Source organism: Heterodontus francisci, chromosome 1 (genome assembly GCF_036365525.1).
Source record: "Heterodontus francisci isolate sHetFra1 chromosome 1, sHetFra1.hap1, whole genome shotgun sequence".
Classification (NCBI taxonomy): Eukaryota; Metazoa; Chordata; class Chondrichthyes; order Heterodontiformes; family Heterodontidae; genus Heterodontus; species Heterodontus francisci.
The window spans coordinates 133823456-133840752 of record NC_090371.1 but is presented as its reverse complement, the minus strand read 5'-3'; the positions used below and the strand labels follow the sequence as shown (position 1 = coordinate 133840752).

Sequence of the window (17297 nt, the reverse complement as noted above, 5' to 3'; positions counted from 1 at the left end):
AAGAACATGGCAGATGGAATGTAATGTGAATAAGTGTGAAGTTATCCACTTTGAAAGAAAAAACAAAGACAGAATATTTCTTAAATGGTGAGAGGTTAGGAAGTGTTGATGTTCAAAAGAACCTGCGTGTCCTTGTTCATGTGTCACTAAAAGCTAGCATGCAAGTGTGGCAATTAGAAGGCAAATGGTATGTTGGCCTTCATTGCCAGGGGTTTTGAGTACAGGAATAAAGTCTTGCTGCAATTGTATAGAGCCTTGGTGAGACCGCACCTGCAGTGTCGTGTATAGTTTTGGTCTCCTCATCTAAGGAAGGACATATTGGCCATACAGGGGTTGCAACAGCGGTTCACCACACTAATCCCTGGGATTGCGGGATCATCCGATGACGAGAGATTGAGGAAGCTGGGGCTGTATTCTCTAGAGTTTCGAAGAATCAGAGGTGATTTCATTGAAACTTACAAAATTCTTACAGGGCGTGACAGGGTGCAAAGAGGTAGGATGTTTCCCCTGGTCTGGAACCAGGGGACAAAGTCTTAGTATAAGGGGTAGGCTATTTAAGACTGAAATGAGGAGGAATTTCTTCACTGAGGGTGGTGAATCTGTGGAATTCTCTATCCCAGAGAGCTGTGGAAGCTCAATCATTGAGCATTTTCAAGACAGCAATTGATAGATGTTTAGATACTAATGACATCAAGGTATATGGGGATAATGCGAGAAAATGGCATTGAGGTAGATGATCAGCCATGATCTGTTTGAATGGGAGAGCAGGCTTGGCGGGCTGAATGGCCTACTCCTGCCCTTATGTCCCTACGCAAAGTTGCTCCAACAAACAAAATGACATTAACTGCATGCTTCGACAAATCCAGCTATGCTTCATCATTTGCTCAAGGATAAATGCAGGCAAACATGAACCTCCTAATTTGAATCTCCTCAGATCTAAAATTGTTTTGCTCTTCATCACCAAATGTAAACATACCCTGCAAGACTATTTCAAAATATCTTGATTTTTAAAATCCAGATAAGATTACGCTGAAGGTTATTTCTCCTTAATGTTGTAACTAGAATAGCGTTTAAATTATGTAGCACCGATAAGAAATTAAACATGGCACAAAGACTGTTACATAAATGGGGCGGAGCGAAGAAAATCTAGATTTAAGCTCTGGAAAGAAAGCCAACAATATTTAAGAAGTATTTACATGAGCACTTGAAACACCATAACATACAAGGCTACGGGCCAAGTGCTGGATAATGGGATTAGAATAGATAGGTGTTTGATGCCCGGCACAGACACGATGGGCCAAAGGGCCTGTTCCTGTGTCGTATAACTCTGACTCTAAAACTTGACTTGCTCTGAACTCATATTATAGGAAAAGGTAGGAGATGCTAACACTGAATTCTAAAAGATGACGCATTTTTGAATTTAAAAAAGTATTGTCACAATAAAACTATAAAGTATCCAAACATCAGTATCCTGATGGCCTATCAGGGGAAAACAACAGCAGCAATCAGAGCAGTGGCACCACGGCTGGCACTGTTGTTCAGGAGGGAAGGACAAAGCACAGAAGAGCAATAGTTATAGGGGACTCTATAGTCATGGGCACAGATAGGCGCTTCTGTGGACGTAAAAGAGACTCCAGGATGGGATGTTGCCTCCCTGGTGCCAGGATCAAGGATGTCTCTGAACAGACAGGGGGCATTCTGAAGGGGGAGGGTGAAGAGCCAGAGGTTGTGGTACACATCGGTACCAACGACGTAGGCAGGAAGAGTGACGAGGTCCTGCAGGGGGAGTTTAGGGGGAAAGGTAGAAAATTAAAAGACAGGACCTCTAGGGTTGTAATCTCGGGATTACTCCCTGTGCCACGTGCCAGTGAGGCTAGAAATAGGAAGATAGTGCAGCTAAACACGTGGCTGAACAGCTGGTGCAGGAGGGAGGGTTTCAGATATCTGGATCACTGGGATCTCTTCAGGGACAGATGGGACCTGCACAAGAAGGACGGGTTGCATCTAAACTGAAGGGGCACAAATATCCTGGCTGCGAGGTTTGCTAGCGTCACTCGGGAGGGTTTAAACTAGTGTGGCAGGGGGATGGCAACCAGAGCAGTAGGACAGCAGGTGAAATAACTGAGGGGGAACTAGTAAAAAAGGCCAGTAAGATTAAGAGGAAGAGCAGGCAGGGAGATGTTGCTGAGCACAGCGGAACTGGTGGTCTGAAGTGTATTTGTTTCAATGCGAGAAATAACAGGTAAGGCAGATGAACTTAGAGCTTGGATTAGTACTTGGAACTATGATGTTGTTGCTATTAGAGACTTGGTTGAGGGAAGGACAGGATTGGCAGCTAAATGTTCCAGGATTTAGAAGCTTCAGGCGGGATAGAGGGGGATGTAAAAGGGGTGGGGGAGTTGCATTACTGGTTAAGGAGAATATCACAGCTGTACTGCGGGAGGACACCTCGGAGGGGTCATGCAGCGAGGCAATATGGGTGGAGCTCAGGAAAAGGAAGGGTGCAGTTACGATGTTGGGGTCCAGGAGAGCTTCTTGAAACAATATGTAGATAGTCCAACTAGGGAAGGGGCCATACTGGACTTGGTATTGGGAAATGAGCCCGGCCAAGTGGTCGACGTTTCAGTAGGGGAGCATTTCGGGAACAATGACCATAATTCCGTAAGTTTTAAGGTACTTGTGGATAAGGATAAGAGTAGTCCTCGGGTGAAGGTGTTAAATTGGGGGAAGGCAAATTATAACAATATTAAGCAGGAACTGAAGAATTTAGATTGGGGGCGGCTGTTTGAGGATAAATCAACATCTGACATGTGGGGGTCTTTCAAACGTCAGTTGATTAGAATCCAGGACCGGCATGTTCCTGTGAGGAAGAAGGATACGTTTGGCAAGTTTCGGGAACCTTGGATAACGAGAGATATTGTGAGCCTGGTCAAAAAGAAAAGGGAAGCATTCGTAAGGGCTAGAAGGCTGGGAACAGACGAAGCCCTCGAGAAATATAAAGACAGTAGGAAGGAACTTAAGCAAGGAATCAAGAGGGCTAAAAGGGGTCATGAAAAGTCATTGGCAAACAGGATTAAGGATAATCCCAAGGCTTTTTATACGAATATAAAGAGCAAGAGGGTAACCAGGGACATAGGAGGGAATCTATGTGTAGAGCCAGAGGAAATGGGCGAGGTACTAAATGAGTACTTTGCATCAGTATTCACCGAAGAGAAGGACTTGGTGGATGATGAGTCTAGGGAAGGGAGTGTAGATAGTCTGGGTCATGTCGTTAACAAAAAGGAGGTGTTGGGCGTCTTGAAAAGCATTAAGGTAGATAAGTCCCTCGGGCCTGAAGGGATCTACCCCAGAATACTAAAGGAGGCAAGGGAAGAAATTGCTGGGGCCTTGACAGAAATCTTTGCATCCTCATTGGCTACAGGTGAGGTCCCAGAGGACTGGAGAATAGCCAATGTTGTTCCTTGGTTTAAGAAGGGTAGCAAGGATAATCCAGGAAATTATAGGCCGGTGAGCCTTACATCAGTGGTAGGGAAATTATTAGAGAGGATTCTTCGGGACAGGAATTACTCCCATTTGGAAACAAATGAACTTATTAGCGAGAGGCAGCATGGTTTTGTGAAGGGGAGGTCGTGTCTCACTAATTTGATTGAGTTTTTTGAGGAAGTTACAAAGATGATTGATGAAGGAAGGGCAGTGGATGTTGTCTATATGGACTTCAGTAAAGCCTTTGACAAGGTCCCTCATGGCAGACTGGTACAAAAGGTGAAGTCACACAGGATCAGAGGTGAGCTGGCAAGATGGATACAGAACTGGCTCGGTCATAGAAGACAGAGGGTAGCAGTGGAAGGGTGCGTTTCTGAATGGAGAGCTGTGACTAGTGGTGTTCCGCAGGGATCACTGCTGGGACCTTTGCTATTTGTAGTATATATAAATGATTTTGGAGGAAAATGTAGCTGGTCTGATTAGTAAGTTTGCGGACGACACAAAGGTTGGTGGAGTTGTGGATAGTGATGAGGATTGTCAGAGGATACAGCAGGATATAGATCGGTTGGAGACTTGGGCGGAGAAATGGCAGATGGAGTTTAATCCGGACAAATATGAGGTAATGCATTTTGGAAGATCTATTACAGGTGGGAAGTATACAGTAAATGGCAGAAGCCTTAGGAGTATTGACATGCAGAGAGATCAGGGTGTACAGGTCCACAGGTCACTGAAAGTGGCAACGCAGGTGGATAAGGTAGTCAAGAAGGCATTCGGCATGCTTGCCTTCATCAGTCGGGGCACAGAGTGTAAAAATTGGCAAGTCATGCTGCAGCTGTACAGAACTTTAGTTAGGCCACACTTGGAATATTGCGTGCAATTCTGGTCGCCACACTACCAGAAGGACGTGGAGGCTTTGCGGAGGGTACAGAAGATGTTTACCAGGATGTTGCCTGGTCTGGAGGGCATTACCTATGAGGAGAGGTTGGATAAACTCGGATTGTTTTCACTGGAACGACGGAGGTGGAGGGGCGACATGATAGAGGTTTACAAAGTTATGAGTGGCATGGACAGAGTGGATAGTCAGAAGCTTTTTCCCAGGGTGGAAGAGTCAGTTACTAGGGGACATAGGTTTAAGGTGAGAGGGGAAAAGTTTAGAGGGGATGTGCGAGGCAAGATCTTTACACAGAGGGTGGTGAGTGCCTGGAACTTGCTGCCATGGGAGGTGGTGGAAGCAGATACGATAGCGACGTTTAAGAGGCATCTTGACAAATACATGAATAGTATGGGAATAGAGGGATACGGTCCCCAGAGGTGCAGAAGGTTTTAGTTTAGACAGACATCAAGATCGGCACAGGCTTGGAGGGCCGAATGGCCTGTTCCTGTGCTGTACTGTTTTTTGTTCTTTATTCTTTGTAAACCACACTTTTATTTGAAACTAAATAGAATCTACAGCATAGTGCTGCCCAACTGATCTTTTTCTATTCTTTCAAGGCAAGGCCAGCATTTGTTGCCCATCCTGAATTGCCCTTAACTGAGTGGCTTGCTAAGCCATTTCAGAGAACAGGTAAGAGTCAACCACATTGGTGTGTTTCTGGAGTCACATGTAGGCCAGACCAGGTAAGATCGGCAGATTTTCTTCCCTGAAGGACATTCGTGAACTAGATGGGTTTTTATGACAATCAAAGATAATTTCATGGCACCATGATTGAGACTAGCTTTCAATTCTAGATTTTTTTATGAATTAACTGAATTTAAATTCTACCAGAAGCTGCCATGGTGGGATTTGAACCCCTGCCCCCAGGGCACTAGCCAGGGCCTCTGGATTACTAGTCTAGTGACATTACCATTATGCCATCATCTCCCCGACTGCAACTGTGTTTCTGCTCCACACAGGACTCCTCCCAACCTGCTTCATCTAAAACTATGCATATCCTTCTATTTCTTTCTCCCTCATTTACTTGTCCAGCTTCCCATTAAAGCTATCTATTCTATTTGCCTCAACTACACCTTGTGGCATGAAGCTACACATTCTAACCACTCTGAGTAAAGAAGTTTCCCCTGAATTCTTTATTGGATTTATTAATGACTGTCTTATATTTATGGGCTCCCCCACAAGTGGAAACATCTTTTCTCTGCCTGCCCTATTAAGCCCTTTTATAATTTTGAAGGCCTTTATTAGGTCACCCCGTCATCCTTCACTCTTCTAGAAGAGGAGACCCAGCCTATTCAGTCTTTCCTGATAGTTCTGGCATTATTCTTGTAAATATACAACTTCAAGTTATTTATAAATTCTTTGCAGAAACTTAAATTTACTTGTTTACTCAGAGTTGAAAACAAAATAATTTTTTATGACTTAAGAATGGTGTAGGAACATCCAAAATGGACAATAATTAATTCCCAATAGAGGTGACACTTTTTTCTCCCACTGCATTTTCAGTTCTGGCGTAGCACAAATATTTTTTTTCAGGGTCTATAGATCTTAGAGTTTGATTGATGCATTTATTATAACCATGTCAAATTCAAAGCTGTATTTAAAGTTAATACAAAAGCAAAATACTGTGGATGCTGGAAATATGCAATAAATACAGAAAATGTTGGTAACACTCAGCTGGTCTAACAGCATCTGTAGAGAGAGAAACAGTTAACGTTTCAGGTCGATGGGCGAGATGGCCAAATCTAGAGCCCCATGGATGTCAAGGAGATTACAGGGTAAGATAAGGCAGAAAAGGAAAGCTTATGTCCGTCACAGAGAACTCAATGCGACAGAAAGCCAAGAGGAGTATAGAAAGTGGAGGTGTGCAATCAGAAAGGAAATTAGGAAAGCAAAGAAAGGGCATGTAAGAATGCTGGCAAGCAAAATCAAGGTGAATCCAAAGATGTTTAATCAATACATTAAGAGTAAGAGGATAACGAAGGAGAGAGTAGGGCCCATAAAAGACCAAAAAGGTAACCTATGAGTAGGGGTGGAAGACGTTGGTATTATTCTTAGTGAATACTATGTGTCTGTTGTCATGCAGGCCCCCGGCCTGCCGAGAATGAGGCACATTGGCTTTGTTATGAACATCGATTTTTAGCTGTTGCTGGAGCAAGGAAATTACTTGTTAAACAGATCAGCTGTGGCTGGAAAAAGCATTTACATACTAACAGACATCGAAGGTGAGGAAGTGCATTCTAGGGCCTGCTAAGGAGGATACAATCCACAAGGGCCAGGACTGGTTAGACCAGCTTGTCACATGACTAACTGGCTGCTTCAGGGTTTTCTTCTGAACTGGCCTGGACTGAGAAAATCTCTCCTGTCTGCTCCCATCTCTTTCTCAAAAGCCTCTGAATCCACTGAAGAAACATAAACCCCAAGAGAGAAAAGTCTCTTACAGTGAACAAGGTTTAAGAATAATACTGGGCCCCAATGAAAAGCAAGATCAAGGATTCTACAGTGAGCTCGAAGATCCGTAACAGAAACTCTTCAGATATTGCCACAAACTTTTCCACTTTATTTTTCTTCTGCTCTTTTCTGTCTCCATTTGCAATGTGTGTCACGTATGCATGCTAGCAAGGGCGCGTCGTGTATCCGTAGGCGTCAACTGAATTTGGGTTTAAGTTCAAGTGCAATAAATTTCAACATTTCTTTTTTAAACCTATGAAAACTTGTTTGTGCTGGTTTCTTTGCCTCATAAAAGTGGCGCAGTGGTTAGCACTGCAGCCTCACAGCTCCAGGGACCCGGGTTCAATTCTGGGTACTGACTATGCGGAGATGCAAGTTCTCCCTCTGCGTGAGTTTTTGCCGGGTGCTCCGGTTTCCTCCGACAGCCAAAGACTTGCAGGTGATAGGTAAATTGGCCATTGTAAATTGCCCCTAATGCAGGTAGGTGGTAGGGAATATGGGATTACTGTAGGGTTAGTATAAATGGGTGGTTGTTGGTCGGCACAGATTCGGTGGGCCGAAGGGCCTGTTTCAGTGCTGCATCTCTAAATAAAATAAATACAAAAATAATTGAAAAGCGATGAACAAGGATTCACCATGGGAGAGCTAAAAACACTGTTTAAAATTAAACTCTGTTACGGTAAGACCAGGTGAAAGTTGAGAGGGATCCCGAGCCACCTTTCTCACTGGGTCGTAGCACTGTCTTCACAAAAGAGGAGAACGGTGCAGATATTGCAGCTAAGGAAGAGGAGTGTGAAATATTGTGATAAACATAGGGAGAGAGGAAGTATTAATGGGATTAGCATCCTTGAAAGTTGATAAATCACCAGGGCCAGATGAAATGCACCCCAGGCTGTTAAAAGCGAGAGGGGAAATAGCGGATGGTCTGACAATTTTCCAGTCCTCGCTGGATACAGGTGTGATGCTGGAGAATTGGAGAACCGCTAACGTTATAACTGTTTAAAAAGGGAGTGAGGGATAGACCGAATAATTACAGGCCAGTCAGTCTAACCTCAGTAGTGGGCAAATTATTGGAATCTATTCTAAGACATAGGATAAATTGTCACTTAGAAAGGCACAGGTTAATCAAGGATAATCAGCATGGATTTGGTAAGGGACATCTCGTCTGACCAACTTGATCGAATTTTCTGAAGAAGTAACAAGGAAGATAGATGAGAGTAGTGCAGTTGATGTGGTCTACATGGATTTTAGCAAGGCTTTTGACAAGTTCCCACATAGACTGGTTAAAAAAAAAATCCCATGGGAACCAGGGAAATGCAGCAAGGTGGATACAAAATTGGCTCAGTGGCAGGAAACAAAAGGGTAATTTTTGACAGGTGTTTTAGTGACTGGAGGGCTGTTTCCAGTGGCGTCCCATAGGGCTCAGTACTGGGTCCCATGCTTTGTGTGGTATATATTAATGATGTGGATGTAAATGTAGGGGGCATGATCAAGAAGTTTGCAGACAACACAAAGATTGGCCCTGTGGTAGATAGCGAAGAAGATAGCTGTAGGCTGCAGGAAGATATTGATGGTCTGGTCTTATGGTCAGAAAAGTAGCAAATGGAATTCAACCCAGAGAAGTGTGAGGTCATGCATTTAGGGAGGTCAAACAGGGAAAAGGAATACATGGTTAATGGGAAAATACTGAGAAGTGTAGAGGAAGTAAGGGACCTTGGAGTGAATGTCCACAGATCTCTGAAGGTAGCAGGACAGGTCGATAAGGTGTTTAAGGCGGCATATGGAATCCCTTTCCTTTATTAACCAAGGTATAGAATATAAGAGCAGGGAGGTTATGCTGGAACTGTATAACTCATTGGTTAGGCCACAACTTGAGTACTCTGTGCAGTTCTGGTCACCTCATTACAGAAAGGATGTAATTGCACTAGAGAGGGTACAAAGGAGATTTATGAGGATGTTGCCAGGACTGGGAAAATGCAGCTATGATGAAACATTGGATAGGCTGGGGTTGTTCTCCTTGGAACAGAGAAGGCTGAGGGGAGATCTGATTGAGATGTACAAAATTTTGAGGGGGCCTGGATCGAGTGGAGGTGAAGGGTCTATTTACCTTCGCAGAGAGGTCAGTGACTAGAGGGCATAGAGTTAAAGTGATTGGTAGAAAAATTAGAAGGGAGCTGAGGAAAAGTTTTTTCACCCAGAGGGTGGTGGGGGATTCTAGAACTCACTGCCTGAAAGGGTGGTTGAGGCAGAGACCCTCAACTCATTCAAAAGGAGTCTGGATTTGCACCTCAATTGCCGTAATCTGCAGGGCTACGGGCCAAATGCTGGAAGGTGGGATTAGAATGGGTGGATCGTATTTCGGCTGGCACAGACATGATGGGCCAAGCCGCCTCTTTCAATGACCTTTCATCAGAACTGGAAAAGGTTAGAGATGTAACTGGTTTTAAGCAGTACAGAGGCAGGGAAAGTGGGGGAGGAGGGAAAGAACAAAAAGGAAGGTTTATGATAGGTGGAAGAAAACAGAGATTAAATAACAAATGGGATGATAATGGAACAAGAAATAAAAGATGGGTCTAGAGGTGTAAATGGTAACAGAATCACCAACAGCTGCTATTGAAAAACAAAACAAAAAATTGGGGGCAGAGTTTATGATCTTACATTGTTGGGCTCAATGTTGAATACGGAAGCACCTAAACAAGAAACGAGATACTGTTCCTTGAGCTTACATTGAACTTCATTGGAACAGTGCAGGAGGCTGACGACAGAGGGGAGAGAGGGGTCGGAGTTGGGCATAGAATTAAAATCATAGCCTCGTCCCTTTTTTTGTGCTTTAGTTATGTTTTTGGACAGCTGCAGATAATGATGATTCTGCTCTTCACATTTACACCTCTTCTAGACACTTCTTTTGTTTCTCGTCTCATTACCACCCCCTTTAGCCTTGCATCATCATCCCTTTTGTCATTTAATCTCTCCTGCCTTCCACCCTAGTGCAGACCTTCCCTTTTGTTATTTCCCCTCCTTCCCCCATTTTCCTGTCTGTGTACTTGATTAAAACCTGTTACAGCTCTAGCTTTTTCCCGTTCTGATGAAAGTAGATCGACCTGAAACATTCTGTTTCTCTCTCCACAAATGCTGCCAGACCTGAACATTTCCAACATTTTCAATTTTTTAAAAAGTTATTTGGATTACCTCAAAACAAAATAAACTCAGACTAAAGAATGGCTTTCTTACAACCAGATTTAGTTCGAACCAAATGAGATAGATTGCATAGTCATAGTCGTACAGCATAGCAACAGGCCCTTCGGCCCACCGCGTCCATGCCAACCATAATGCCTATTATGCCAACTAATCCCACCTGCCTGCATTAATTCCATATCCCTCTATAGCTTGCTCATTCAAGTACCTGCCTCTTAAATGTTGCTACTGTTCCTGCCTCCACCACCTCCTCAGGCAGCTCATTTCAGATACCCACTATTGTGCGTGTGAAAAATTTACCCCTTTGGTCCCTTTTAAACCTCCTCCCTTTCACCTTAAATCTATGCCCACTAGTTTTAGTCACCCTTACCATGGGAAACAGACTCTGGCTATCTACCCTATCTATTCCTCTCAATTTTATATACCTCTATCATGTCCCCTCATTTGAATTGAAATTATTTGTTTATTAAATGTATTAAATGCAAAGCAATACGAATGAAAATCTTACCTGTCGGATCTTAAGATTTGTTTCCCCATCTAAATTAGAAGTTTCAATGTAGCACATTGCCTGTGGTTCACTGATATGAAACAGAGTGACAAGTATATTAAATTTTAAACAGTTAATATATGACTACGTGGAAAATGTGCAAAGCTCAAGCAGTTATTCATTGATGAAATCAAACTCCAACAGAACAATAGTTGTTTAACATTCACCAGTGCCATTACAGTATGTTTCATTAAAAATGCATCTTTAGTTTCTCACACTCATGGCTAACCATTATGACATTGTTTGTACATTACAGTAAACTTTCTGCATCATGACGCATTCAATATTGCAGTGATTTGAAAATAAAATATTCAGAAATGTGTAAATTGAACTTGCGAAAACAAGTCTCATTGGAGCACTGGCTTACTTCTTGAAATAGCATGTTGATTAAAATAGAAAATGTTAAATCATAATTTTAAGGATTTTTAAGACACCAATTTACTTATTCAACGGGTTCCACCCATATTACATCATCATTCAAATGTTTGACTATATTAGTTAAAATGCCAAACATTTATTCATTTAGACAGACACTTCTATATATTGAATTAATTACATTAGCTATCTAATTTACAAACAGAATAAGTCATGTGGCTGTGCCGGCCATCAAGCACCTACTTATTCTACTCCCATTTTTCAGCACTTGGCCCGTAGCCTTGTATGCTATGGCGTTTCAAGTGCTCATCTAAATACTTCTTAAATGTTGTGATGGTTCCTGCCTCTACCTCTTCAGGCAGTGCGCTACAGATTCCAACCACCCTCTGGGTGAAATTTTTTTTCCTGAAATCCCCTCAATCTCCTGCCCCTCATCTTAAATCTATGCCCCCTGGTTATTGACCCCTCCGCTAAGGGAAAAAGTTTCTTCCTATCTAATCGATCAATGCCCCTCATAATTTTGTATACCTCAATCATGTTCCCCCTCAGCCTTCTCTGCTGTAAGTAAAACAACCCTAGCCTTTTCAATCTCTCTTCATAGCTGAAACGCTCCAGCCCAGGCAACATCCTGGTGAATCTCCTCTGCACCCTCTCCAGTGCAATCACATCCTTCCTATAGTGTGACGCCCAGATAAACTTTGGATAATTTATGTTAAATTTAATTTATGAACTTCATTTATGCACAAAATGAGTAATGCTTATCCATGAGTTGGCTGAACCAACCAAAGATGATTTTAATAATTTTGCTCTGAAGATAACAAAACACTTCAAAGTGTTTCACACCTATTCCTTAAAACACATCTTGCAGTTTCTACTCCCACTGATATTTAAGGTGAAGGAAGAAAGAAACTCTTCTCATCATTTAATTCAGACAATGTTATTAGCCCAATTACTATTGATGGATCAGTTTCATGATTATTCAGAAAGATGTGCCCTGGGAACTTGTGCATTCAGTAATACAGGGAATAGCTCATGCATGTTACATGTGCAAGAAAAGATTCTGTGTACCTGTTAACCAAGAGGGAGTGGGACAGGGGGAAGCAGCATCCAAAAGGCAAAATAGTGTATGTAAAACAATTAGAAATACATCTCATAAAAGCACATCAGTTAACGCAGCAGTGAAGCTACACAACAGTTAACAGATACAAGTCAGAAAAATACAAACTGTGCAGCAAGCTTCCTGATTAGTAATTATACCATAAAATGCAACTGCAGTACTATAGTAGTTATATTTGCCACAGCAACATGCAGTTTGTCACATAATACAAAATGAGAAGTTATAAATTCAAGAACATGCAAAAGAGAACATTCAGAAAAGTACAGTGGGTCCTCCAGCGAGCTTGTAAAACCCACCAAGAAAAGAATTATTAAACAGGGCATCACCTCATACAGTTCAACTCTTAGTGAAATGACATTTTTAGAAAAGCTCCTTTTGCTTCATCTTCAAACTAAAAGATGTAAACAGCCTTAAAATATTTGTTTTGCTCTAAAGGATGTGCATAAACAGCTGGACTTTATCAAGTTACCATTTTAACATGGCTTACTTCACAATTAAAATTGGACTTTTTATAGCATCACTATCAGTTAATCCATTACCTGCACCATGCATGGTTTTCTGAACATTTAACTATAATTGAAAATAGCTACATGCAACTTCGGTGTTACAAAATTAAGCTACTGTTGAGCATTATGGACAAAAAGGATGATTTGTGTACTGTTCATCTTAGAAGAGAATATTTATGCACAATATACGGAATTTTTAAATAAAATTCAAGTTGGAAAATACAATCACATTATGCTTTATTCTTCTAACAATTCTGGGTCAGTGAAGGGGAATAGATTATTTGTGACTTCTTAATGCAGTAAAATTACTGGGAAGCATAATGGTGAGTATTGCAACTTCAATGTGTTGCACTGCAGAATAGTGGAACAGATTCGATAGGACAAGTTCTTAATTTCAGCTGTGCTGCTATGCAGAGTACCAACAGTGGCCAGGTACTTTCCAGAAGTAGGAACCATAGAAAGACTGAACAACTTGGAGGTGTGCTAAGGGAAGACTTTCAGACCATCCCATCAGTCAATAAGGAAGCTACATTGCATTGGAGAGGGAGAGCAAATTGACATTATCTACCCCCTACAAAACAGGGTACGTTCTGTCAGTAATCAAAATTTATTCAGGAATCAGATGCACAATGTGAATCAAAGTACATTTGAAGAATTACAAATAGCCACTTTGGGGCTGCTTTTGAGGACCCACTGCTGCTTTAAAATACTGCAATATTACACTCCCTAAATCAAATCTGACCTTGATGACAGAATGACGAGGTCAGCTGGGAGATGTTCCCCATTGGTCACCTTCACAATCTCCCCCACTGCCACCTATATTAATCCCAGCAGATAGAGGGTTAGGACATACACACACACATCCACACAGAATTAACGGGGAGGGATAAGGTAATGATGAAAAACAAGATGGGAAAAAGGCAAAAAGCAAATTGATCGGTTACATTGAAATTAAAAACATCAATTACAATTTCTTTGCTATACAATTTTTCAAAATCCATTTTATTCATGTCAGATGCAATCATATGACTCCAAGGATTACCTAGATTTAAAAAAAAAACTTGTGTGCATAAGAATCTGTACAATATGAATATTTACAACGGGAAAATTATTTCCCCACAAGTAAACCTTACAGAAAATACAATCTTTTTTATACATTTCCCCTAGTTTTTATTGTAAAAACACAAAATGCAGTTAGGACAACAATTTGAACATTCTTAATGGCTTAAGCTATCTACAATTTTAAATAGTAGTCAAAAATATATAATACTTTGGTGGCTCGTAGTAATTTATAAAGTAGTGCTTTTTTTTTTGAAGAATTAGCAACATTCAATAATAGTTGGCAAGCCATGTTCCGCAACAGGACACACTGGCACATGAAAAATATGTTGAAGTTCATTTTTAAAAATAGGTTAATAAAAATTTATATCATGTTGTCATGTTGGAACTTTACGATTCTGGTTTTCATTTAAACAGCAACACATTAGCAACAAAATTAATCTTTTAAATATGATGCTAAGGCAAAATGGCAATTGAGAGGGAGTGTTGTGCATTTTCTAACATTATAATTGAAGCACCGCCACAATAAACTGCACACTAATTTCATTTCCTTATACTTTTGAATGAAAATCAGGTCTTGTTTTCCCTTATAAAAATAATCTACACCTTATATGACTTGAACAGAAAATGGATTTTGTAAAACAAAACATCTAAAAAGGTTTCAAAGAAACAGTCTCCAAGAAAATGGTTCTGCAAAAAAAATGGACACTAAATTGTATTTTGTGAAATCTCAATTCCATTTTAAATATTCGTGCTTATACGGATTTTTTTTTGCATAGTTTTTGAAACTCAAACTGAACTTCTCATATAAATTTAATCTCATCTGATTACATATTTAACCACAACTTTAGAAAATTTTAGCAGCCTACTCCTGCTCCTAATTTGTATGTTTGTATGTAAAATACAATCACTGGTAATGAAAAGTCTTGAATCTGAAACTATTTCCAGAGGTTGTATATCATAATACAGAAACCAGGTATTGTGGTGGCACTTTCTAAACATTTTAAAATTATTTTATACTGCAACAGTAACTATGGCTATTACATTATGCAACCTTATTAATCTAAATAGAGATCTATAGTAATCCTTTTTCTGCCCAAGCATCAATTTTCTCTTTTAGTGACATAAAGGCCCAAAAATTAGAGGTAATTGACCTAATTCACAGAAATTAACTCATACTGCATGAGCCATGATCTGACAGTTACGCTGCCTGTGGCATTTAACACTAATCCTATTGTCAGCTGGAGGAAACCTTACTTGCAACCAACCTGCCTGCCAGTGGAAACAATTTCACCTTATTTACTCTATTAAAACTCTTCATAATTTTGAACACCACCATTAAATCTCCCCTTAATCTTAATTCCAGATTCTCTGGTGTCGCAACATAACCAAAGTTCCTCATGCCTGATATAATTCTGGTGAAATACCTCTGCACCTTCTCTAATGCCTCTACATCACTTCTAAAGGGTTGTGCCTAGAATTGAACACAATACTCTAGCTGATGCCTGCTCAGTGATTTATAAGAATTTTGCATAACTTCCTTGATTTCTTCCTTGCACTTTCTGAAGGACAATCCATCTAATCTCACAGGCCTCCACACTTATCTCAGGTTCCACTGCGGTTGGGGAAGTGGAAACTTTCAGCGTAAGGAAACCGTAGCCTCTCTGACACAGGGGACCAAGTCGGTCGCCAGACAAGGCCTGCTGAAACTCTAGAACTGTGGGTATCCATTGGAGTTGCAGCAGAATAGTACCACTAATTTCCTGCAATTTCAGGGTTGGTGCTCGTACTCCATGTACAAGGAACATGGTTTTAATGTTAAATGGGTTACACTATTGTGTTGGCATGTTCAATTCAGGATTCGCTAAAGTGGAGATAAATACATGATGGTTTTAACCTATTGAGGATATTGCCATTGCGAACAAAGAATTAAAAACTCTATACCCTGGATAGCTGATAATAGGGGTGAATTTCTACTATGCAGTATTTATTTTAAATGAATTGTCCTTTCTGACCCAAAAAATCCAAAACTTGACACTGACTATTCACTAGAAACATTCTAGACAATAAAAGACAAATTTGTGGTCTAGTTCCATTTTGTCTTTGCTTCCATTTTCTTGGAGTAGCACTGGGACGGTGCAGGAGGTAGAGGGGCCATCCTCTACAAAAGCATCAGCAGGCATCTCTACCTTGATGAGAGTAGTACAGTATCAGCAGGTATGTATTCTGTGCAACTTATTTTAACTATATCGCCAACCTCTACCTGCAAAAAAGAAACTATTAAGTGGTTAACACGAGTTTGGATGCCGCACTAAACTGAATGAGGTCTCATTAACTTCGACATTAGCTCAATGCTTCTATTAAAGTTCTATTTAATAGATTTCAGGATTAGGATATGTTAACAGAGGAGTTCTGAAATATTTTAAAATGTAGACCATGTAAATCATCACAGAACCAGTTATACCAAGACCATTTTCCAAACTAATTTTAATGGCAGTTTCTTTATTATACATCAGGGGTGTCTAACCTTTTCGTGTGAAACACATTACAATTTTTGTCCTACAAAGGGGGACAATGAGAAACTTTCAGAATAAAGGCATTAAAAATTCTCTCTCTCTCTTCTCTCTCTCTCTTCTCTCTCTCTCTTCTCTCTCTCTCTTCTCTCTCTCTCTTCTCTCTCTCTCTCTCTCCAGCCCAACTGGTCTATGCTAGTGTTCCTGCTCCATATTTGCCTCCTGCCAACCAGTAAAAAATCTTCTGTATAACAATACTGCGTACTCAGTATGTTTTATTTAATCATGGGTTGCATCAATCCTGTCCACACTGGACATGCACACAAAAGGATTATCCAGTAGGTCTCAGTAGGCATGTAACTAACCCATTTCGAGGTGGAAGTGGAAAAGCCAGATGTGTGGTGCATGTGGGAATCAGTGGTATAGGAAGGAAAAGGCTCGAGGTCCAGCAGTCAGTTTTAGGAGCTAGGGAGAATGTTGTTATGCCGAACCTCAGAGGAAGTCATTTCTGGATTAATTCCAGTGCCACACTGGAACAGCAGGTTAAAATAAGTTGCCATGTGGCTGGACAAACAGGTTAATGTTTAGCTGGAGAAATGTGAAGGAGGGATGACTTCAGATTCCTGGGGCTGAAGGGAACTGTTCAAGATGGACTGGATGAACGTCAACAGTGCTGGGACCAATGTCCTCATAGGACATGCTGTGGAGGAGAGTTTAAACTAATTTGACAGGGGACAGGGCACCAGGATGAAACAGGAGGGGATTTTTTTTTTTTTTTTTAATTCATTCACCCGATCTGGGCATTACTGGCAAGGACAGCATTTATTGCCAATCCCTAATTATCCTTGAGGTGGTGGTGGTGAACCGCCTTCTTGACCAATGCATTCTGCATGAAGGTAGGGAGGTCGTTCCAGGATTTTGACTCAGTGACCATGAAGGAACAATGATACAGTTCTAAGTTAAGATTGTGTGCAACTTGGAGGGAAAATTGGAAGTAGGAGAAAATCACACCAGAGATCACTAGATCTTTGCAGGTAGTTTTCTTCGAGATCAGCAGCAAACACCCTTGTTTCACCGCTGATCACAAAATACAAGATTCAGGATTCTAGATGAAACTTTC

General features: G+C 41.0%; 1 protein-coding gene across 4 annotated transcripts in view; it reads right to left on the bottom strand.

Moving 5' to 3' along the window:
* Window positions 1–17297, bottom strand: part of atp8a1 (ATPase phospholipid transporting 8A1) — a 522190-nt gene that overhangs the window by 327964 nt on the left and 176929 nt on the right. For 2 of the 4 annotated variants that reach the window (XM_068036147.1, XM_068036163.1), the window contains exons 7-8: window positions 13348–13421; window positions 10569–10638 (exon numbers count right to left, since the gene is read on the bottom strand). In XM_068036147.1, the coding sequence (XP_067892248.1) occupies window positions 10569–10638; window positions 13348–13421 (144 nt within the window). Of the gene's footprint in view, window positions 1–10568; window positions 10639–13347; window positions 13422–15853; window positions 15928–17297 lie in introns of all 4 variants that reach the window. The other 2 variants (XM_068036156.1, XM_068036172.1) reach the window with 2 other exon arrangements.